We start from the raw sequence: 23,219 nt of genomic DNA, 5'->3' as shown, positions 1-23,219 counted from the left end.
GCAATACATAAATCAATTTAGCGTTGCCTCAAACTTTTTGCTCCGAACAAAACCCCGGCGGGTTTGTTTGCTGCAATAAATAGGTACGAATATCTCGGGTTTATGCGCCCGATAACCAGTCGTGTGTGAATTCGTAAATAAAGGAGATAATAGAACGAATGTCTGCCCTGACTTAGTCGGGACGTGTTCCACTGTACAAAATGCTGCTCCAAAAACATCGCAACGTATTAGTGTCTTGGAAAGGAACCTAGACCTCAATCTTAATTGCTTCTTAAAGCTAAAGGTCCTTGAGGGATTGAGCCTGAATAATGGCGTGATAGTATTTTGTACGTAAGCGTTGCTATGCATAAATTTGTAATTACACTGTCTAGCCATAATTTTCTTAGCTTTAAAGTGACTCCAGCTAAGGGTTATTGTGGTTTGAGCTTCATAAATATTTTGACTCGAACCCCTCCGCTGAAGTTAGTAACGAACACAATTTTAAGTGATTACAAGCTAGCACAATATGTACAGAGGCCCAATCAAACTTTCCAATTTGCGTTATTTCAGACACGAAATTATTAACGTATTTTACTGAAAATACGCTAGTAATTTCCGTTTTTCTATAACGAAATATTAATGTTGACACAAAGTTCTGTGAACTTGTTTATAATGGATACACGTGTTTGTGCTCCGAACCCATTAATAATGCAGAACGCGAGGTGTTGCAGAATTATTAATTGAATGTTCCGTTGAAAGCCACTTTGATTACGCACTTCCTGCTGGCTTCCATTATTAAGTGCTCCGTATGCTCTATTATTCACGGATCCTTTTGTTTCAGGGAACAATTCCTGGCCGTGCTGCCCGACATCCAACAGTGCGCGGACCAGTGGCTGCAGGAAACAGAGGAACTAAAGTCGGTTGAAGCCAGGCTGCACGATTGTCACCAACAAATGGCTCTGGTCAAGGAGATAGAAGCCTATGGGCCCAACCTAAGCAGCCACCCGCTTTATGCCATCTCGCAGAAATACTCCTCATACAAACAAGCGAAGAACGCTGTCGAAGACTCCATGAAAGCTCTCGTCAGAATACTGAACGATTTCGACACACAAATTGAGAGTTTCGCAGCGGCCAACGAAGCAATCAACGGACCGCAACTCATGGCTTGGGTACAGGAATTTTCTGGACCGAACGAAGACGATGACCAACCAATATTCGACCATATTAAAGAATTTTTAACTAACGCTGGCCAGAGCTCGATGATCACTCAATGCGAGCAAGCCGAGAGTGACCTGAATAAAAGCATGCAGGAGACTAATGTGCTCGTCAGATCCTGCTTGGAACTACTCTCACAATACGTGGTAGTCTCTCAGTACTATCCTCTGAGCCAAACAGAGTACCATCGAGTGGTGATGTTCCGCAAATGGTTGGCTGAAGCGCTAGAAAGCAAATCACCTGAAGTATGCAGGGAGGTTTCCAGCCAAGTGACTGCTCTAGTCAACGCAGATAACTCGAACAATACAGAACAAATCGTCGCTTACAATTACCGATTACAGACCATAGCCGCCGAAGCTAACGCGAATTTGAACAAGGCAATGGAACGTTTGCAACTCGAAGGTGGCCCAGATGCCGTGGCTTTGGCACAAGAGAATTACATCGAAGCGAAAACCAGCATCAGCACCTGGCTGCGATCAGAGGAAGGTGCCGGGGCAGCGTTGGAGAGCGTCGTGATCGGAATGCTCTGCAACTTGAACAGACGCTACATGGTCTTGGAGAATGGTGCGCAGAGCGCGGGCGACTGCCTAGTGGACCTGACATCTCGTGAAGGAGAATGGTTCTTAGACGACATGAGCTCTTTATCGATGCAAGCGGTGGAACTCCTGTCTCTCCTGCCTCTGCAATCGGCTTCAGCAGAAGACGCTGCCTTACCCGTGGCAGTGGAATGCGTGCGCAATGCCAACCTCCTCTTGGCTGATTTGGTCCAGTTGAACTACAACTACAGCACCATTATCTTGCCGGAAGCGCTGAAGAAGCTGCACTCGGAAGACCCGTCGGCTCTGATGATGGTCAGCGAGCTCAACGCGATCATAATGAACACGCCGGTGCCGCTCAACGAGTTGGTGACGCAGCTGGAGATGCATTTTAGATATCTGCTGATGGATATGGAGGTAAGGATACTCCAATAATGGTGGATGCAATGAAGATTGTTCTATAAGTAGTGTTTTTTTTATCTGAAATTATAAAGAATTGGAGATTATCTCAATCACAGGCTGCAAAGAAAGTGTCTTAGGAATTTTGTTTTTTTCGTGAAATCTATTTTACCGGTTTTATCATAATGAGGTTTTTATGCGGCCCAAATCAGTTCCGTGTACTCATTGTATTAGAAAAAACATACTCCCCATACCGCCGTAATATAAATATCAGACTGTAGGTACCTATAGTTCTCACTCCTAAAAAAAGTTGATAAACTCACGACTAAAGTAATTTTGATTAAATTCAGATCCAAAACGTTTATTTAGGGCAACGAAACAAATAAAAATGCAAAATAAAAAATATTTCGTGATTTTTCCATTTCCCATTAAAATTTAGAGTTCATGTATCATAGTCCTCCTGTATATTACGTTTGAGATAGTACTTGAAGTATTTTTCTATGGAAAGCAGGTTTCTGTCTCAGGTCTTCTCGAATTTATTGGTAGCCCTGCCCTAGCAAGTTTCAAAGTTATCGACGAGGCCCGCATCGCGATTTGTTACTCGTGAAGTTTGTGCGGATGAATAGCGGGGAAAGTTTTGTAACATTTTGCATTTCGCGATTAAATTAGAAAATATTACTTTTTTCCATGTTCCAAGCTTGGCTTTCTAGGCTACACTGTGATTGTTAAAAGTAGACTCAAATTATAAATTGTAGGTACATCAGAACAATAAACTACTTATAGATTTTATTTGTTACTAGCTTTTAACCGCGATTTGACTCGCATGAACCACATGAAAACTAGCATAATAGGTAAATAACAATTAAATTGATATTCTGGGATGAAAATGACTAAAATCTTATCGTGGCCTTCTTACAAAATTTCATATCTGTAGACTTTGCACTACTTTGCAGTCGAAACTTCGGGGTTTTACGGTCATACCATCAGCCAAATAAGTAGTCTATCAATTTAGGAACACCATCAAGCGATAATTAATCTGTCAAGACACCCTAATTTTTGATACCGAGAATACCCATGGCAATTTATTAAAATTTCGTAACTTTAATTGACCTATTGACCGCCACAGTCATCCAGTCGTAACACGCCTATACGTGACCAACATCACAACAACATCCTTCTGCAATGTACAGTCAGCATCAAAAGTAGCTGGTTTGCGTTGTTGTCTAACAACTGGTAGCATGGTGTACGGTTGTGTCACTCTGAAGATGAGCTCTGGTTGAGTTCGAAACGCGTCAGTGTAGTGTGGTGGTGGTGATAGATGGGTTTGTGTGATTTGTGTGTGTTCTTACAGTGTGGAGGTGGAGGAACTGCATGAACACGCATATTTTGCATAAGCTTAGCTATCGTAAGGTCGCGGGTGAGCAAGGAAATTCTTTTAGTTCATCCATACAAGATTGACAAATGTGTTAATGTGACAGAGTAAAGAAGTTACCAGCTACTTTTGATGCTGACCGTACGTGAACAACATCCTTCAGCAATGGAATTAAAAATCAAGTTGATTTGTCGCTGGTTTTTCTATGGCGTACAGGGCACGTCACTTCATTCGTAGTGTAGCGATTAAGCGGGTAAAATGTCGCTCGACGGGTTCTTCAATACGTGTGTTCTCCAGTCCCCAGCGTCAGGCGCCCAGCTGCTAGCCGTAGACTTGCGCTCGCGGTACGAAGCGCTCCTGTCAGGGGGCGACTCCCCGGGACGGATGCTGCTGATGGGCTGCAACGGGCTGTTCGCCGCCGTGGAGTTGCGTGCGCGAGAGCTGGCCGAGCCGCTGGCCGCGCCCGTGCCGCCCGCCTGGCGCAAGATTGACCACGTCAGCGACAGCTTGCATATGGCGGTCAGTACCATGCTTCAGACAACTTTATCCGGCCTCTAGACTCATCTGCATTCATATCTGCCACAGCAGTGTACAAAAATATCTGACACGTCCTACAGGCTCTTGGGAACACCGAAGGCAATATCTGGAATGAACTGTCGCCTGCGGTATTCCCGGACCGATATGACCTTCATTCAAGTCTTCAATAAAAGAGCGTACACCTACCTAAAAGGCCGGCAACGCAATTGTGACTGTTCTGGTGTACATGGGCGACGGTAATCGCTTACCATCAGGCGATCCGTTTGCTGAGTTTGCCCCCTATACCATAAAAAAATATCGCGCGGTCGTTCACCAAAAAGCATCTGCAATCTCCCTGGTGTTGCAAGGTGTCTATGGGCGGTGGTGATCTCTTACCATCAGGAGACCCACTTGCTCGTTTGCCATCCAGTCAAATAAAAAAAAAAGAGATGGACCGGACAAGTTAAAAAGTTTTCGTCCTCCACATTGTACACGATCGTAAGAGACGCGCTCAACAGGAACCGGTGAAGGCTGATTATCCGCTACAGATGCAACCCTTTTGCCGACCACAATCCTCAGACATGGAGAACCGACCCAAGAGAGAGAGAGAGTCCGGCTTCAGAAATAGTGTCGTGTCAGATATTTATGCACGCTTTGATGTGTCAGATATTGATGCTGATGTGATTACGGTACGCGTGCCAGCTGAACACAAGCATCAGAACTTAAAGGCTGTGCAATTCAATATGGGAAGAGACTAAACCTTGTTTCACCATCGATTGAATAAATTTATTTGACGGATAAATGTGATGCCGTCTCTGTTTGTTTTGTTCGAATAGACGGAGACGGCATCACATTTATCCGTCAAAAAAAATTAATCAATGGGTGGTGAAACAACCCCTAAATCTTTTAAGGTTTCTTAAAACGAGTATCTAGACTCCATTTTACACGACTCGACTCTAAAATGAAGACTGGAGGTTCGAGTTTCTTATTAATAGAACTGAGTCGTTTTACTAAAAAACTGACGACTGAACGAGTAATAACTGTATTTTAAAGGACTCACTGTAACCTCCGCGAACCAACCCCACCCTCACCGTAAAAATTGCAGGCGGCGCTCCAGAAGCCGGCGTTGCGGGCCGTCCTCGAAGACCTGTTCCTGGTGCGGCGCGTGCAAGCCATAGGGGAGGCCTTGGCGCTGTGCGCGCAGTCGGCGGCCGCCTTCCGGGGCTCCGGCCCGCTCGCCGTCTACGACGAGGCGGCGCTCTGCAAGCCTGTCAAGAGGTGTGACGCACCTGCATTAATACCTGCCTCTGCCTCTAAAAATTTAAGACTGACGCCACACCCCGCAGTGCCTTAAGATCCGTTTCTAACAGAAATGTGCGAGGATGTCTTGCGAGAAATGTGTTTTTCATGAAACAATAGAAACACTTTATTTACCCAGCCTCGCTCGCGCAGCTGTTTCCACTAGAGATGTGCTGTGCGAGGATAGGTAAATGAAGCGTTTGAATCTTTTTAGTGGAAATGCAGCCTTAATATCTGCCACACAAACCTAAGGACTGATTCTACACCCCGTAGAGCCTAACGGTAGGATGCATGCTCCTCTCCCGGCTTTCCAGCAAATGGCTGAAGCAAGATTCTGTTGGTAGATAAGAAACCCCTCGAACCCCATCCTCCCCGTAGTAAGCTTCAGGGAGTTGGGGACGTTTTTTAGCAACTCGGTTCGAGTATACAATATATTCGACTTTACTAACCCGCACTTCGTTCCACTTCCACACTGTAAGAACACAATACGCTACATTGGCGCTTTTCGTACTCAACCAGAGCTCATCTTCAGAGCAACACAACTGTGCACCATATTATTAGATGTTAGACTAACATCTGGATCTGGAGTCTGTGTTTTAGTTCAATGATGATAGTGAGTTGAGTATCGTTTGTGTCGTCAGGTTCACGGCGGAGTACGTGTCCCGCTGCGTGCTGGGCGTGCACTCGGCGGCGCTGGCCTCCGCGCTGTGTCTGCTGCTGCGGCGGCGGCTGGACCTGGCCGCGCAGGTCGAGCGGAAGGAGATCGGTGAGACCCCCCGCGTGTCCTAACCCTCCCCCCTCTCCGCGTGTTAGTCGCACTAAACAGTGCGCTCGCGTCAGTAGGCTTTGAGCAGAAGTCTGATGATTATGACATTTCATCACTTTTTTGTAAAGAATCGTATCTCAAATATTGATTTGAATTTCGTTATTGATTTTTCTGAGTGAACTTGAGTGAAGTATCATAAAATTCACTCGGAAAAATATCAATTTCGAGGTAAGTTTTTTAATTATATCGATTTTGTTTTGAATAAACTCGCACGTAGGACCGTGTAGCAAGAAATGGAAGAAGCAGGAGGGGGAGAAGGTGGTCGCAAATTATGGCCCTGAAGTTTTAAGTGCTCTAATCTTGCAACAGCGTGAGACTGAGTGATCTGAAAGTGGTTAAAATAATCTGTGTAGAAACGAACACTCCTCAGCCTACATACACTCTAGTTAAATCTGTCCCGTTCCAGGAGCGTCGTGGAGCGTATCTTTGGAGTCTCTGTGCGAGAAAGTAGTGGTGTCGTCTCCGCTGGCGTCCCGCGGCGCGGCGCTGGCGGCGCGCGCGCAGTCCGGTCGCGGGGCGTGCGCCCGCGCCGCCGCCGCGCGCGCCGCGCTGGACCGGGCGCGCGCGCACGCGCATGCGGCCCGCGCCAGGCTCGCCGCGCACACGCAGCTGCATGCTGAGGTCAGTGCGCTCATCATACGGAATGAGGGCTATCGTTTTTTGTCTCACTAGATGGCGCACTGTTGCGTGAGGTTTTTCAGTATGGCTTTCAAAGTCTGATATTAGGGGCGTGAAAACAAAATTTAGATTAAAATCATATTTAATACACCTTAAAACCGTACCATAAAAATATCGAGCATGCCACAGTGTTGCATAGTCTCTGTTTTGTTCGGTAAAAAGGGAGGACAAAGGTTTCCGAAAGACAAAACTGTCATTGCCCCGGAACGCATATTTGCCATAATTAATTTCAGATATTGCAAAATATTCACAAAATTATTCTAATTATAATAAACCCGCGTAGCTCACTCAAAAACTATGAGATTTGACATTTCGGAGACCTCACGCTACACTAGCGCCTCTAGTGGTGAATTATACGCGATAGCCCTCATTCACGCGAATTTCGATTAGCACGATTTTTGCATACAATACAATGATTTTTATATGGCCAAAGTTGCAAAAATATTGTATATCTTTTCAAATTTTTCCAAAATGAATCCTTTTATCGATTTTAGATCGTTATCTATCATATTTTTTTTTTATTAACGGACTGTTTGTAGTTCCGTTCCGAGCTCTCATGGTTAACTTCAAAACCGCTGAAGCAAAAAGGGGCCGCCTCAAAACTGCAGTCCAAGTGATTAAGGTGTAATGTGTGTGTTGTGTGGCAGGTGTTGGGGTCTCCACCGGAGGCGGCGGCGCTGGCGCGGCGCGCGCGCGAGCTGGGGGCCGCCGTGGACCGCCTCACCGCCGCCGCCGGCAAGGCGCAGGGGCTGCTCACCGCCGCGCACCAACGGTATGTGGCCGTAATGGCTCGGCTGGCTGTAATGAACGCCTCGGATAAAATGGGACGTTTATGCACTCGTTGTGTACTACTATTTTTTTGGGCGGCTTACTTTGAACCTCTCGCTTCGCTCTGTATCGAAAATAGAGCACTCGCAGAAAATAGTAGATTGTACAAGAGCATAAAACGAGCCATTTTACCCATGACGTTCATATAACCACCCGAGCAGGTACGGCAAGGGTGGATAGACACGTCGAGGGGAAAATGGATTTAATGCTCGAGTTTTATACTGCTTTTCACTTCGATGGCGAGGAAATAAAATAGCAACAGTGAAAACAATTGTTCACTCACTACGTAAATTTTATGTTTCATGAATTGGTATATAATTATATTTTTTTAGTTTTACTGATTTATTTTGATTGATTTGATTGAGTTTTAGTTTTATGTCAATAAAAAAAATATTAAAAAATATAAAGAAACTTTTTGTTTGTGGCTGTTGACACCTAATTTCCTTGGTCTTAGACGAAGATTTTATTTTATGCACTAGTGCATAAAAATTCATTTTATGTAATTTGGTAGTGTTGTAATAGGATGTGTTAAACTATGTTGTTTCAGTTTGAAGTGGGGCGCGGGCGCGAACCCGGCGCTGCAGTCGACGCTGAGCACGCTGGAGGCGGCCTGGGGCGCGCGCTGGGGCCGCGCGGACGCGCTCGCCCGCGCCGGCGCCGCGCTCGCCTCACACGCGCGCGCCGCCGCCGCCGCCGCCCGCGCGCGCCCCGCACGCAGCGCGCGCACCGCCAGGCAGGCGCTCGCGCACTGGGAGAAGGTCAGTGCCCCCCCCCCCCGCCACACACCTGGGCCGCGCCGCGCTCGCCCGCGCCGGCGCCGCGCTCGCCTCACACGCGCGCGCCGCCGCCGCCGCCGCCGCGCGCGCGCCCGCACGCAGCGCGCGCACCGCCAGGCAGGCGCTCGCGCACTGGGAGAAGGTCAGTGCCCCCCCCCCCCGCCACACACCTGGGCCGCGCCGCGCTCGCCCGCGCCGGCGCCGCGCTCGCCTCACACGCGCGCGCCGCCGCCGCCGCCGCCCGCGCGCGCCCCGCACGCAGCGCGCGCACCGCCAGGCAGGCGCTCGCGCACTGGGAGAAGGTCAGTGCCCCCCCCCCCCCCGCTTTTTTATCATGTTCGCGGACAAACATGCTACTTATACCATTCAAATTTCGGATACGGTTTGTGACGCAAATTCTATAGCAGTCTTTTATTAGGATCAAGATTGGTTTTTTGGAATCTTTTTGTATTTTTTATTTCAATTCTAAATTTTTTGTTACTTTTACGGTCATCCCGTAAAACCTATATCGAAAATACAAACTGAAATATAGATGCACAGAAAAACCAGAAAAATAAGACCAGCGCTGGGAATCGAACCCAGGTCCTCGGCATTCCGTGCCGTGTGCTATACCGCTACACCACCGCCAGCGAGGTAGCGGTAGCGGTATAGCACACGGCACGGAATGCCGAGGACCTGGGTTCGATTCCCAGCGCTGGTCTTATTTTTCTGGTTATTCTGTGCATCTATATTTCAGTTTGTATTTTTTTATTAGGATCATTTTTTTCGACGGAAATGCTAATAAATAAGCTTTGCCGTAGTGAACACATGTAGCCCTGTGTTCACTGTCACATTCTGTGCAATCTGGGAACGTTTACTGTCACATTAAGTACATGGTTTTCGCACACTAACAAACAGTCATGTGTCTTCGCCTATCCTATCCCCCTCTTTAACGCACACAGATGCTCTAGCAGTCATAGTTGTATAAAAATATAAGTTTGTTCAGTCGCCCGGCAGGCATAGCATTCACTATCCTTACAAATGGTACTTGATAGCACTGTTATGGCTAATCTGCTGTTACAATTCAAAATCATCATCATCATCATCCCAGCTTACATACGTACCACTGCAGGGCACAGGCCTCCTCTCAGACTGAGAGGGCTTGGGCAGTAGTTCCCACGCGGGCCCAGTGCGTATTGGGAACTTCACACACACTTTTCCTTCACCGTAAAGCTCGTGGTAAATTTCAAATGTAGTTCCGCATATGAATTTCGAAAAGCTCAGAGCTGCGAGCCGGGGTTTGAACCCACGATCATCTGCTTGAGAGGCCATAAATAAACCACTCGGCCACCGCGGCTTTTTACTTTTACGGCTTATACCATTCCAAATATTCCATACAAATTTTTAGTGTCAAACAGGTGTGACCTACTGTCCGTGTACGTGTTAACTCAGCAACGAGAACATTAAAAGGTACTTGTGTGCGAACATGGTACAAACAACGTCAACTTGTACTAACTATGACCTCAAATAGAAGTATTGTGTATTAAAGCTAGGTATGTTGCAGGCGTGCACGCTGTCCCAGAAGTACTCCCTGCGCGTGACGGACGCCCAGCACGCGCTCATGGAGATGCTGCATCCCGAGGGGAATATCGACCAGCACTGGGTCAGTAACCATACGTTAACAATTAACCCTTAAATTAACAAAATTAAAAAAAAGCTTCATACACACCTCGTTATTACATCGTCCAAAAAATGTTTCATTTTTTTCATTATTTTTTTAAGTTTACAATACATTTTTTAACTTTTTTCGCGATATTTTTTGATTTTTATAATAATACGGTATTTGACAACTCTTGATTTTGCCATATCTTAATATTATTATGAAAATATAGATAAACAGATAGTGTTTAACGAAGAGAAAATTTAAATCGGTTGAATTTGGATTTATAGTGATTTTTTGAAAAATCTATATACCTGTCTCTTTCTCAAACGCTTTTTTCTATGCAGCAAGTATGGCGGTACTGGCGTGTGACGTCACATGCCAGTTTGCCTTTCTCTGTCTAATCTTGAATTTCAAACCTTTATAACTTTGTTATTTGTAAAGGTAGCTTAAAAATTGATTTTCTATTCGATAACAGGCATTGTGTAGTTTTAATTTATAAAACATATACAAAATAGTCAAATACCGTATTGTGTTGCTAAACTTCAGACTCAGATATTTCCACTCTACCTTCTTAGGGGAGTATCTATCTTATTTACCTTTTCTTTTGATACCAAAATCTTAAAATTCTTTGTTGTTGGACTTATCTGAGTTTGAAGTTTAGCAACACAATTAAGTTGTCAGAAAAAGGTGCATAAAGTTCATACCGCGTTGAGCTGTCACCGAGATCGGTCGTTACTTGCGCGCGCTAGTGAACTATATTTTCACGAGTTTAATTTCTACCCTCATTGTGTAAAGTGCCTAATGATGGAATCGGACTTCTTGATTCTCTAGTAAGTGACTATATCGCAACTTTACGATCGTTTCTGACTACAGGAACAAAATGAACTCCCAAACGTTAGACAATAGCCCCAGTTATGCTACTGTTGCACAAATCACCACGTTCCCTAAAAAGGACCAAGCAATCATCATCGACGCCTTAGAAAACGTACAAATCAAAGATTATGCTCAAGCTTTAGGAAAAATAATCGACCCATCCCATATCCGCTTTTTGTCAAGAATATCAAACAATAGAATTTGTATCTACGTTTCTTCGAAGTTTATAGCTGATGAGATAATTGAAAATAAAAAGTATGTCACAATTCAAAATCAAAAACTACCCATCCGACCGCTGATCAGCAGAAACAAACGTATCATTATATCTAACGTGTGTCCCATTATACCGCACACCGAAATAGAAAACAAACTGAGAGAAATGCATATCACGCCGTTGTCACCCATCTCTTTCTTGCGTGCTGGTCTCAATGAAACGGGCTTCAATCACATTCTAAGTTTCCGAAGACAAGTTTACGTAACTCCTGAGGATTTCACCCGACTCCCAGAAAAAATATCTATTGATTTTGAAGAAACGAATTACTGGATTTATTTTTCATCGGATACAATGACTTGTTTCATATGTAAAAAAGACGGTCACGTAGCATCTAAATGCCCAGAAAACACCAACGACACGAATGATTTGAACCAAAAAACAATGGAGCCTATGGAGACACAAACATTCAAGCGGCCGCATCCACCCACTGAATCTTCGACTACTACTGATTTCGTGGAGTCCGAAACAACAAAAGAAGATCGTATGCCTTACATGCCTAACAACGAAAACAGTGATGACGACTTTGATAACTTTTCCCAGTCCAGCTCAGACGAGGTTTACAAATCCAAGAATGGAAAGAAACTTAAGAAAACGCCGCATAGTGATCTAGATTCAATTAATTGGGTCCACCTGGATAACTTTATAACCGATTCCTGTAAAGCGTACCCACTATCTGGAAAACAAGTTAAGGAATATCTCAGACGCACATATGGAGTTAAGGACATATCGGAAATCACTTACAGTTACACAGAAGAAATTGATGCCCTGATTGAACTGTTTACTGACTTGATACCTAACATCTCATGTCGTAGCGTTAAGAACAGACTCTCACGTATTGTAAGTAAACTAAAGCTCTTGTCTCGTAAGGAAAACCTTCAAACAAATAAGTAAGTTTCTTTTGGGTAGGTACATATAGGTATATATATTTATATTTACCTATATACTCCTTTTTTATTTATCTATATATTTAAATTTAATGGATTTGGTTAAAAGTTTCAAGCTTAATATTATTCAATGGAACTGTCAAAGCCTAATACCAAAATTAAGTGACTTGGATTCATATCTACATAATGAAAAAATACACATATGCTTTCTTTCCGAAACTTGGCTGAAATGCGATAACCAAATTAATTTAACAGGTTACTCTGTTTTTAGAAAGGATCGAGCAGATGGATATGGAGGTTTAGCTATCCTGGTCCACCAATCTATAAATTGTACTCTCAAAATTCTTCCAAGAAATAATGATAATATTGATTTGTTGTGCCTTGAAGTCCTTAATAGCAATAAGCTTCAGCATATCATAGGTGCCTATTCTCCCTCAAATGTCGCAGTAAGCGTCAGGGACTACCAAGAGCTTTTCAGCCACTTTTCTGAGAAAACTCTAATAGTCGGCGATTTTAATGCTCATCACACGGCGTGGTCATACACAACTGACACACGGGGTAGACTTTTATCAGACATTAGCTTAAAACATAACTACGTTTTTCTTAACAATGGAGACTTTACCCGTTGCGCTAAGCTAAATGATAGTGTAGTGTGCACATCACCTGACATTTCTTTTTGTAGCGCTGATCTTTCACTCGACTTTGATTGGAACGTCACTAACGAATCTTTTGGCAGTGATCACCTTATTATCTCTATTAAAACGTTAGACAGTACTCAAATTAGCCCTGAATTGAAAAGAAACATCAAAAAGGCCAACTGGATAGAATATACACAACATATAAAATCTGCATGTGAGGGATTAGATTTCGGAGACAATGTACAAAGTAACTACGATAAACTCATAGAGATAATTGAGGAAAGTGCTAACAAAAACATCCCTTATATTAAAAACAGTATTAACCCTAACAAATTCAAGCCAAAACCTTGGTGGAACCCTGATCTATCGAAGGCAGTGGCGGAACGAAGATTAGCTCTTAAACACTTTAGGAAATCACGCACGATTGAAAATTACTTAACTTACAGAGAAAAAGTAGTTATTGCTCGAAAATTAATAAAACTTACGAAAAGGAATTCCTGGCAACAGTTTTGTGACAGCATAGACTGCAATACACCTAGCAGTGAGGTCTGGAGGAAACTCAGATGGCTTAAAGGTTACCGCGGTCCCAAAGACTATTTACAAGAAAGTACCGCAGTCTCCTTTGTAACAGAACTCACTCCTGATAGTGTTTCCTTACAGCCCCTAGATTCCAATACTAATGATTCCAACTCTCAATTTTTTACACTTTCAGAACTTGAGCTAATTCTTAAAAGAGTAGATACTTCGGCTGGCTTAGATAATATTACTTATTCTATGATTAACCATTTACCGGATAATGCAAAAAAATACCTCCTGCACATATACAACACAATTTATAAAAAAGGTGAGATACCAGAGCAATGGCGTAGAATCAAACTTATTGCCATACCAAAAAGAAATACTAACACTCCTAAGTATCGTCCTATCTCACTTATTAACTGCCTTTGTAAGATTTTTAATTTAATGATAACTCGTCGCCTTGAATATCATTTCGAAAGCAACAAATTATTTAATGATAGTACTTTGGGGTTCCGTCGTGGACTTTCATGTCAGGACAATCTTAGTAGGTTTATTGTAGACACAGAAACTGCGTTTATAAACAAAGAATATGTTTTATGCGCTTACGGAGACATAAGCAACGCTTATAACAATGTGGCAATTGAACCTCTTATAACAACTTTAGTTCAATTTGATGTGGATCCGCTCCTATGTAGATATATTAGAGAATTTTTAAAAGAAAGAGTTTTGGTATATAGGCTGCGGGATGGTAGGGAAATAACAAGAATATGTAGACAGGGTTTAGCTCAAGGTGACCCAATGTCACCTATTTTGTTTAATATAGTTACAATTAAGTTATGCAACACACTTGTTAAGACAGTTAAGGTCTCACAATATGCTGACGACTTTGCTTTGTACTGTATTAATCAAAGCATTGATTTTTGTGTTAGCACCGTTCAATCAAGTCTTAACATCTTTATATCATTGTTAGAGGAAATCGGATTAGAAATCTCTCTCCCAAAGACTAAACTCTGCATTTTCACTAGAAAATACAAAGTGCCTTTCATTAGTATACGAATAAACAACACTGAAATCGAGGTTATTAATTGTATAAAGTTTTTGGGTGTTTGGGTGGACAGCCGCCTGAACTGGACCCGACATGTTTTAGAAGCTGCCCAAAAATGTATTTCATATGTTAATATCCTTAGCTCTATAAGTGGTTCAAAGTGGGGCGTCCATCCAATTCAATTAAGAAGACTTTATATAGCATTGGTGCGATCTCGACTTGATTACGGATGTATCATTTTCGGCAACGCCAACCCTAGGCTCCTCCAGAGGTTGGACGTAATTCAAAACCAATGCCTTCGTCTTTGTGGAAGTTTTATTCGCGACACCCCAATTTTTGCAATGGAAAGCGAGCTTTGTATTCTACCCTTAAATCTTAGAAGAACCTATTTAAGCGACAAATACTTCCTGAAACTTTCTTCTAGAACATCTGATTATTTGAGAAAACAATTAGAATCATTAGACAACACATTAAATTCAGGCGCAAGATATTGGCGCAAAAACCAATTTCCACTTTTGCTTGAGAGTTTCAGAAAGTATTCCAATCTTCGTATGTCACAGTTTGAGATTTTGCCCCAATTTTTGCTTTCCCGTGACATTAAAACACTCCCTTGGGATAAAATCATAATGCATAAAGTGGACACTATTAATGAACCGAAAGCTCAACTACCCACTCACGATCTAAAACAGCGTTGCGAAAATATGATAAAAGTGCAGTTCTTAGACCACATCCAAATATACACTGACGGGTCTAAAACAAAGCACGGTTCCAGTTGCGCTTTTTTCGATGAAGCTGCGGATTTTGGGGCCAAATTTCTTATTGAAAATTCATGTATACCCATAATGGGAGTCGAACTGACCGCAATTAATGAAGCAGTACATTACTTAGAATCGACACCATACCATAAAATTGTAATCTTTACAGACTCGAAGAGCAGTCTACAACATTTGTTGGGAAGTGCTAAGGGCGCTAGTGTCGGTAGATACGAAGCTTACCTCATTATTAAATGTATCCAGAGATTGATACGTAACGGGGTTGAAGTTCGTCTACAATGGATCCCTTCACACGTGGGCGTCAAGGGTAACGAGGTAGCAGACTCACTCGCATCCGAGGCCCTACAGAATGGCATACCTCTCGACACGGTACCGCACTATACCGATCATCTCCCAAAAGTGAAAACCGACAATTACATCAAATTTAAATCCTATTTCAATGAGTGCTCTCAAAACAAAGGCATCTGGTACAGGACCATTGTAGACGAACCACCACGCGTACCTTGGTTTGCCTCACGAAATCTCAACAGAAAAGAGTTAGTTATTTGCTTCCGAACCCGAACTTATCACATCCCACTCAATAAATTCAACTACATCATGAAAAAAAGAGACGATCCAAACTGTACACAATGTGAGAGAGAAGAGGACCTCCTCCACTTAGTTCTAGAGTGTAAAATCAACGAACAACCTAGGTTGGATCTTTTAAAAGAAACTGGGTGCTCTGCGGGGGATCTCCTCTTCTTCTTCCATCTAATCTTAAGCTCAGGGTTCACCACCGAACACAGTGGTACATTTTTAAATTTCATTACACACTCATTGAACCTAAGATTTGAATACTATAAAAATACCCCATAAGTACTAATCCCAATGTTTAAAGTAACACCTAAAGTTTAAGTAACATTGTTAATATTTTTAAGCCGACTTAATCATAAGATGTATGGCTTATAAAATAAATGAGATTAAAAAAAAAAAAAAAAAAAGGTGCATAAGTTACCAGGTCGCTAGACTCATACATATTATGGACAAAGCGTTCATGGATCCGTATCAAATTTAAAGCTATCTTTTGTATTTTTTTAATCAGCAGAATTTGTCCTTATTAAAACAGATTAGACAAGAATTTAGTACTTTTTTAGTTCCGCATACGAGGGTTCATTTGAAGCAGGAAGTGGCGCCATCTATGTGTTCTATGAGTAAACCTAGTGTCACGATCTGCCGCTTCACAAAACAGTGCGCACTAGTGATTGCATATTCGTTTCCAGGTGGAAAACGTGAACGCCCTGCTATTGGACATAATATCGTCTCTGACGCGCGACGCGGCCGCGCTCACGCGACGCACAAGGCGTCGGCGGAGCTGCTGGCCACGCGCGCCGCCGCACTCGCCGCGCCCGCCGCCGCGCGCGCGCAGCTCCTGCAAGACGTTAAGCCCCGCTGCAGGCTTGCAGGGGTTAATGATGTGAGTACAGTACCCGCCGTCAAAGATTGCACATCGGTCTTCGGAAAAGACAATTGGCTGTTCACGACGATTTCCGAACACTGGCCACCGTCCATCAACCATCGTATTTGTTCAGTGACGTTTTATATCGAATAAATACAGCACCTTTATGGACTTAATTAGTTTACGTCTAATTAATGACACGTAAACTTCGGATATCTATAGAGAGCTGTTGCAACTATAGAAAAGGATAGTTCCTCTTTTTCCTAAAGATGCATCGTACAATTTTAAAGTTTTGAGGGTTTCAACACTCTTTATTATATATTTTCATCTAAACGCCTGCACCTGTACTGTACAACGACTGACAAACGTCACATAAGTACTGTGCGACAACGCTCTACGAAGCCGAAATTAACCGAGTCTCGTTCCAAAAACCGATGTGAAATCTTTATGGCCGGCTACTGTACGGTGTGATCAAGGTTCAAAACTAATTTAATTATTTACTAGATGAAAACCCGGCTTCGCTCGGTAAATTTAGACTCATAATACATGTTGAAAAACATTTTTTGCCAGTGTAAAACTGTCGTACCAACTTATCGAAAATCTGACGTATATTCCCAGCCTTAATATTATCATAACACGTACTTTCACAGCTAACGTACGTATCGGTATTTCTCTAGCAGATATTTCTCCTAAATCTTACTTGCCCAAATAATATGATATCTCTGTCTCATAATCAAAGAAATTAGACCTAAGGGCCCATATACGGAACGATTGTCTGTACGATGATCTGATGAAAATCGACGAATCGTACCGTGTGCGGGACCCTTAAAAGGTCACAATGGAGAACGCAAATGCAACCTGTGACACCTGTGACACGTATAACGTGAACTACGCCACTTTGATGTGATGACTTTGACATGTTTACTTCGCAACGCCATTATACTAGTAATTTATTCAAGTTTATATTGAAATACTCGATAATCCGAATTTTCCGCCTACAAGTTGTCGACTCGGATTGACTAATTTTTTACGCTCTTCAATTTGATGTGCATTTCGTTCGAGTCTACCGTACCTTGACGAAATTATTAATATAGATTCTGAAGAACAAAGAACACATACAGTTTATATAGCAGTAGATACAGCAAAGCCACTACTATAACTTTGGCACTCACTGACAATTCAAACGTTACTTTGCGAATCCTTAATTGCGGGAAAAAACGACGATTATTTGACGACTTGAACTCGACCAGTCGAGGCGGATATTTGTATGCAAAATACGAATGTTTAAGTACGTGAACTGCTTCAACTTTGCCTCTGGCCCCAACATTGCTGATTCAATTTAGAGTCGATAATCTAAATTCTAGGTTTTTAAACTTTTATCCCCGTAATAATAATTCCCGTGTAGATAAAAGTTTAAAGCCTATAAGAGTGTTAAGTTATCGACTCTAAATCGAATTAGGCAATGTTGGGGCAGAAGGCAAAGTTGAAGCAGTTTACGGTATATGTTTAGGTATCTATATTATGTATGAATTATCCTGGTCTATACACATAATTGAAACTTTGTTTAGTTTCGTTGATCCACATCCATGAGGGTGCGAGTGTGGAGTTAGCTAAGGAAGTGTTCGGTCCCAGGGCAACAACCCGGCGAGCGCGCTGCTGGCCCTTGAGAGACGCGTGACGGAGCTGATAGCGGCCGTCTGCAGCGCGGCCGGGCCGCCGCCGCCATGCGGCCGCGCGCCAGCTAACGGAACAGCTGCCCGACACTTACACCAGGCTCATAGAGAGTGAGTACACTGTACACGCGGCACACTACTGTACAGTCAGACTCACTCGAAACAAACTTCTCGCGTCAGATCCCGTCATCCGTCAAGCTTTTTTAAATGACAAAAAGCTTAAAATTGTATTGCAATAAAAATTAAATGTCATAACATAATATATTTTGAAACCCATGCGATGTCGGGTTAGAATTACACCTCTCCATTTATTCCGTGGATGTCGTAAGGTAGGTATACCGTACGACAAAGGTTATAGGTATACCGTAGGCGACAGGCTAGCAAACTTGTCACTATTGTACATTTTTTGTCTAACTTTAAATCTAAAATTTCTAAAATTGGCTCTGAAGTGGTAACGTTTCGTGTGCTCTGCCTACCTATTTGGGAATACAGGCGTGATTTTGAGAAGAAATTTATTCTAATTTAGTTTTTTTCCTTTACCATTTTGAGAAAAGCTTTTATGTAGTCTCGGCTGGAATAGCAATTGCTGGCTTCGTATTGTTAAACGACTCGCAAGCTCGTCCGTTTAATACTTATACTCAGCCAGCAATTGGCTTCTTCCATGCCACGACAATAATCTACTATTGCATGTCAATGACCAATATTGATAATTCTACATATGTGTGTGTGTGTGTGCAGGTTTCGGCGCGCTGGGCGGCGGAGACGGGCGGGCGGCGGCTCGTGCGGCAAGCGGCCGTGGGCGCCGGGACCAGACACGGTCTGTACCTACCTTAATATACTCCGCAATGTTCGCTGACGGAGGTATCTGTGCACCTGACTGTTGTTGTTTAAATGGACTGACTAAACAACGATTGGGTTCGACCATTTTCCCGAAATCTTATCTTTATTTCCTAGTGGCAAGATTTCCGTTCGCATTTTTACCCGAATGCTTTTTTACTGAATCTTATTTTCACATGCGCATTTTATTTCAATTTCATTCGACACAGAAAAATGATAATAAAAATGAAATTATTTCCGGGGCACAGAACAGGGGCAAAGAGAAAAAAAATGAGAATACAAAATACTAAAAATTAAGTACAAATATTTGTTTGTGCCCGAAATAAAATGCGGCCTCGAGTGGAGCCAGCGCTGGTCTTCGGCGAGACTATAAGACATCTTTTTTTTTCGACCCAGTGGCTCGGCCGTTTTAAAAATGTGTATTTGTTGTGTATGTCAGGCGGCGGCGAGCGCAACGCGCACAGGCGCGGGCGTGTGGAAGCGCGTGCGCCTCAAGCTGGAGGCGCGCGACCCCGACGCCTCCCGCGCCGCGCGTGCGCAGGAACAGGTAACACGGACACAGAACACACAACAGACATAGACCTTGTATGCGGGAAGTAAAATTAATAATTTGCATTCTAATCCCGTTCGTTTCAAATAATAACAATTTTGCATTAAGAAAATCTTCTGTTTCACAACTGTTGAAATCGATAAAGAATCCAGCACTACAGAGATTGCGATGGTCTTATGTCTTGCGACAATGATTCCGATCCCTGGTCATTATAATTAGTACCTTCCAATTTTAGGATTGAGTCGTCGTCGAGTCTTATTGCTATTTTTTTTTATTTTACTATAGCATATTTCTTACATTTTAATGAGGTGCTTTATACAGAGTAAACATTCAATATCGGTCAGTATGGGAAAGTCTGACACTATAACATACGAAGATCTGCTTTTAGGAACCATATCATCGATTTTAGTAACAAGGAAAAAACTGCATTCATACATTGGGAAGAGGGGCTCAGACAGTACCGAACTCACGCCGGCTAAAAAGCCCGGCTGTACGTCCCCAACTCCCTAGAGCTTAATACCTACTATTTGTGATTGTAGGTGGAATACATGATATCGGAAGCGACTAACGCAGAGAACTTGTGCCTGATGTATGAAGGCTGGATGGCGTGGGTTTGAGCGGGCGGGGCCGCCCCCCGCCCCCGCCCCGGGGCCCCCGCGCCTGGCCGCCGGGGCGCGCGCGCCCGCGCGCCCGGGCCCGCGACCGCGACACCGTCCGCGACACAAGCGGCGAGACGACGACACAAGCGCCGCGACTCGATCGGCTATCTCGGCATATGACAGGACGTAACTTACAAATCTCTTCATTTTGGTTCGTTTCTTTTTTTTTCATTGCATGGTGTCTCGGCCTGCCTTTTAGATCTGTGTTATTCTATACTTTCGCGTCCACGTGCGATTGTAGGTGTCGGATGTGGCGCGAACGAATTCAATTCAATTTTAGATGTTGACGAAATTCTTTTGACTGGTTCGGTCGACGCGATCGATCGCGTAGAAAATTAATGTGGCTGCGATTCGTCGTTGTCTTTTTCCATTTTTTCATTCTGAAAATAGAAAATATTGATGTAGAACTCCATTCGATGTTAACGCTCTCTATAAATTTTGATCGTGCGATCTTCAGCGAGCGGCAGGCGAGGTTAGACAGACATAGATTAGTTTCTAGTTGATGGCTTATATAATATTGTAGTAAGTAACCGCGGACTTGTAACGTCACGCTTTTGGAGACAGTAAAAGTCAGAATTCGGTAAACCTTCGAACGTGGTGACTGCTGAGGTCAAGCATGTTTCATCTCTCGAGATGTTTGACGAGCGTCCGATTTTACATTACAGAGGGTAGGTTGGTTGTCCGTTGAATTTAAACAGCTGTTATTAAAATTTCGATGAAAACCGTCATGATAATGTAAGTTTTCGTACTCTTTTCAAAGACAAAGTTAACTATTGAACCTGCCTTTGAGAATCATTGAAAAATTCCAACTTTACATGTTACTAATGATTCTGCAATAGATTATATTCCTATATCTGATACATTATTAAGAATTGATAAATATCAACCTACGAGTACATTTGCTTTCTGTAATTTCGACTAAACTCAGCATGTTAAACATACTTCTTTGTTTCCATTGTCTAAAATTTTAACGGTTAAATTACTGTGAGCTGCATAGTTTTAGAGCATTTTACCTCTGTACCTTCGTTCGATTCGATTTTTCGACGACAGTATGTTTCACTCGAAAGTATGATTCTATCAATTCATTATCGAATGCATTATTAAGTTCTTATTGAAAATGGAATTTATGACCAGGTAAGTATAAATTCTGTGTTGTCGTTTTAATTTTTTATATATCATTCGAAAGCGATCTATGAACTCATTTTCTGTATTTTTGAACTTTTTTCAGGAGTAGCAATTTTTTGCATATTAACTACGAAAAGTCTTTCGAACTACTAAAGTGAAATGGCACTATTACTACCTATATTATGTAGGGAAAATAATTGAGACATTTGTTCACGTAAAGTGAAAATAATACCTACTCGCGCATTAAAGAAATATTCTTTTTCGAAACAAGAAAAATTCTGTAAGTAATATTACAGAAGATGAGTTCTATTCATTATGATTTATACCCGCATTACATATTTAGTTCCATGTGTATCAGTGTGTGCATGGTTAGCAGTAAAGTTCATTCTTCGTATCATAATCATAACTTGGATGTGTGGGCAGTGATGCATTTGACATTCGTGTCAAATCAAAATTATTTGTAGTTTTTTTTTTGTTTAGAACAGTTATCAAAATTTGTAGAACGGACAAAGTTGTAAAGATTTGTAATAGCAAAGGTAATTTCTCGAAAGTATACTTTGTGTACTTATAACCTATCTAATTGACCTAAGTGTACAATGTGAACCCTTATCCAAAATAATGTTATTTCATCATGTGTTTCAAAGACATATAAGTACGCAGAGCTATCGACAGCAAAATTTATTATAAACTTCTCGTTTTGGGCCCAATTGCATAATAAAGTACAGTCAACAACAGAGATAATAATATGAATACAGCCAAAGTCCCAAAATATGTATACAGGACTTATTGCCTGAACATTAAGGTCGTGTATACATATTTTTTGCACTTTGGTTGTATTCATATCTTTGTTGCTGACTGTACAAGCAAATAGTATAGTATTAGTGATTTTCCATACAAGATCACTATTATATGTAGTACTATTACTGGCATTCTGTTATGCAATTGGACCCTCGTTATTTTATGAGTGATACGCTGTCTGTAGATGTATTATAATGAGATCCTTTTACAGTGGAGCAGATTCATTGAAGTTGATTACACGTTCAATTTGTGACATGGGTTTGCGAATTTTTATGATCTAATATAAATCTCGCTTTTAGCTTTTTTCGTCCATGTAACAAAAAAGTTAATGAATTAAAAAAATATAACTGTCTATTGAAAACATAACAATGAACCGGTTCAATTTCGTATCGAATATTATGACATTATTATGAAATAAAACTTGACAATTAAAAATAATATCACATTAGTTTGTACAGTCGCATCAGATATTTCAGAGCGGCGGTGGCAAAATATCGGCACAAGCACTCTATTATTATTTATTTATTATTTATGTTTATTTTATTTGGAAAACAACAGCTTAAATTAACAAATACAGGTGGATTTATAAAACAATGGTGGTAACAATAACGCCGATTAAAGGTTTCCACAGATAATACGATATGAACAGATTAGCACAAAGAAATGGAAACAAATGAAAAAAAAAAAAAAAAAAAATGAAAAAAAAAAACAGAAATTTTTTGAACAAATAAAAATCAAAGAGTCGACAGCCCCGGGATCACAAGCAAAGAAATTGGGATGCTATAACGGTTTCGGATGCTAATCGGTACAGATCTAGATCCTCATAACGCTGACACAGTTCGTTCATCGACCGCAGCTCGATGAAAGTATTGAATTTTTACGATAATTTGTTTTCGCAATTTGGTAACGCCAAAGGCCGATAGTTATTTCTTATCTATATTTAAGGTATTAAAGTTCATGTATCGATATTTTTGATCACCTTCCCCACTCTGAAATATCTGATGCGAACTGTATACATTACAAACGTAGTGCTTAGTGCCGACCCTAATATTACATGAATTTGCTCTACT

The 23,219-nt window shown here is 42.0% G+C and overlaps 1 protein-coding gene across 1 annotated transcript in view; it reads left to right on the top strand.

Annotated features, from left to right (window-relative positions):
- nonC (serine/threonine-protein kinase Smg1) overlaps window positions 1–23,219 on the top strand; it is a 187,268-nt gene that overhangs the window by 153,827 nt on the left and 10,222 nt on the right. The window contains exons 3-11 of the mRNA XM_074090874.1: window positions 821–2,147; window positions 3,799–4,020; window positions 5,123–5,295; window positions 5,958–6,082; window positions 6,549–6,763; window positions 7,468–7,592; window positions 8,196–8,410; window positions 8,572–8,726; window positions 9,968–10,066. Coding sequence (XP_073946975.1) covers window positions 821–2,147; window positions 3,799–4,020; window positions 5,123–5,295; window positions 5,958–6,082; window positions 6,549–6,763; window positions 7,468–7,592; window positions 8,196–8,410; window positions 8,572–8,726; window positions 9,968–10,066 — 2,656 coding nt within the window. The remainder of the gene's footprint in view (window positions 1–820; window positions 2,148–3,798; window positions 4,021–5,122; window positions 5,296–5,957; window positions 6,083–6,548; window positions 6,764–7,467; window positions 7,593–8,195; window positions 8,411–8,571; window positions 8,727–9,967; window positions 10,067–23,219) is intronic.

This window comes from Choristoneura fumiferana, chromosome 8, assembly GCF_025370935.1.
Source record: "Choristoneura fumiferana chromosome 8, NRCan_CFum_1, whole genome shotgun sequence".
In the NCBI taxonomy this organism is placed as follows: domain Eukaryota; kingdom Metazoa; phylum Arthropoda; class Insecta; order Lepidoptera; family Tortricidae; genus Choristoneura; species Choristoneura fumiferana.
Note: the sequence above shows the minus strand (reverse complement) of the source record. Positions and strands in the feature narration are given on the sequence as shown.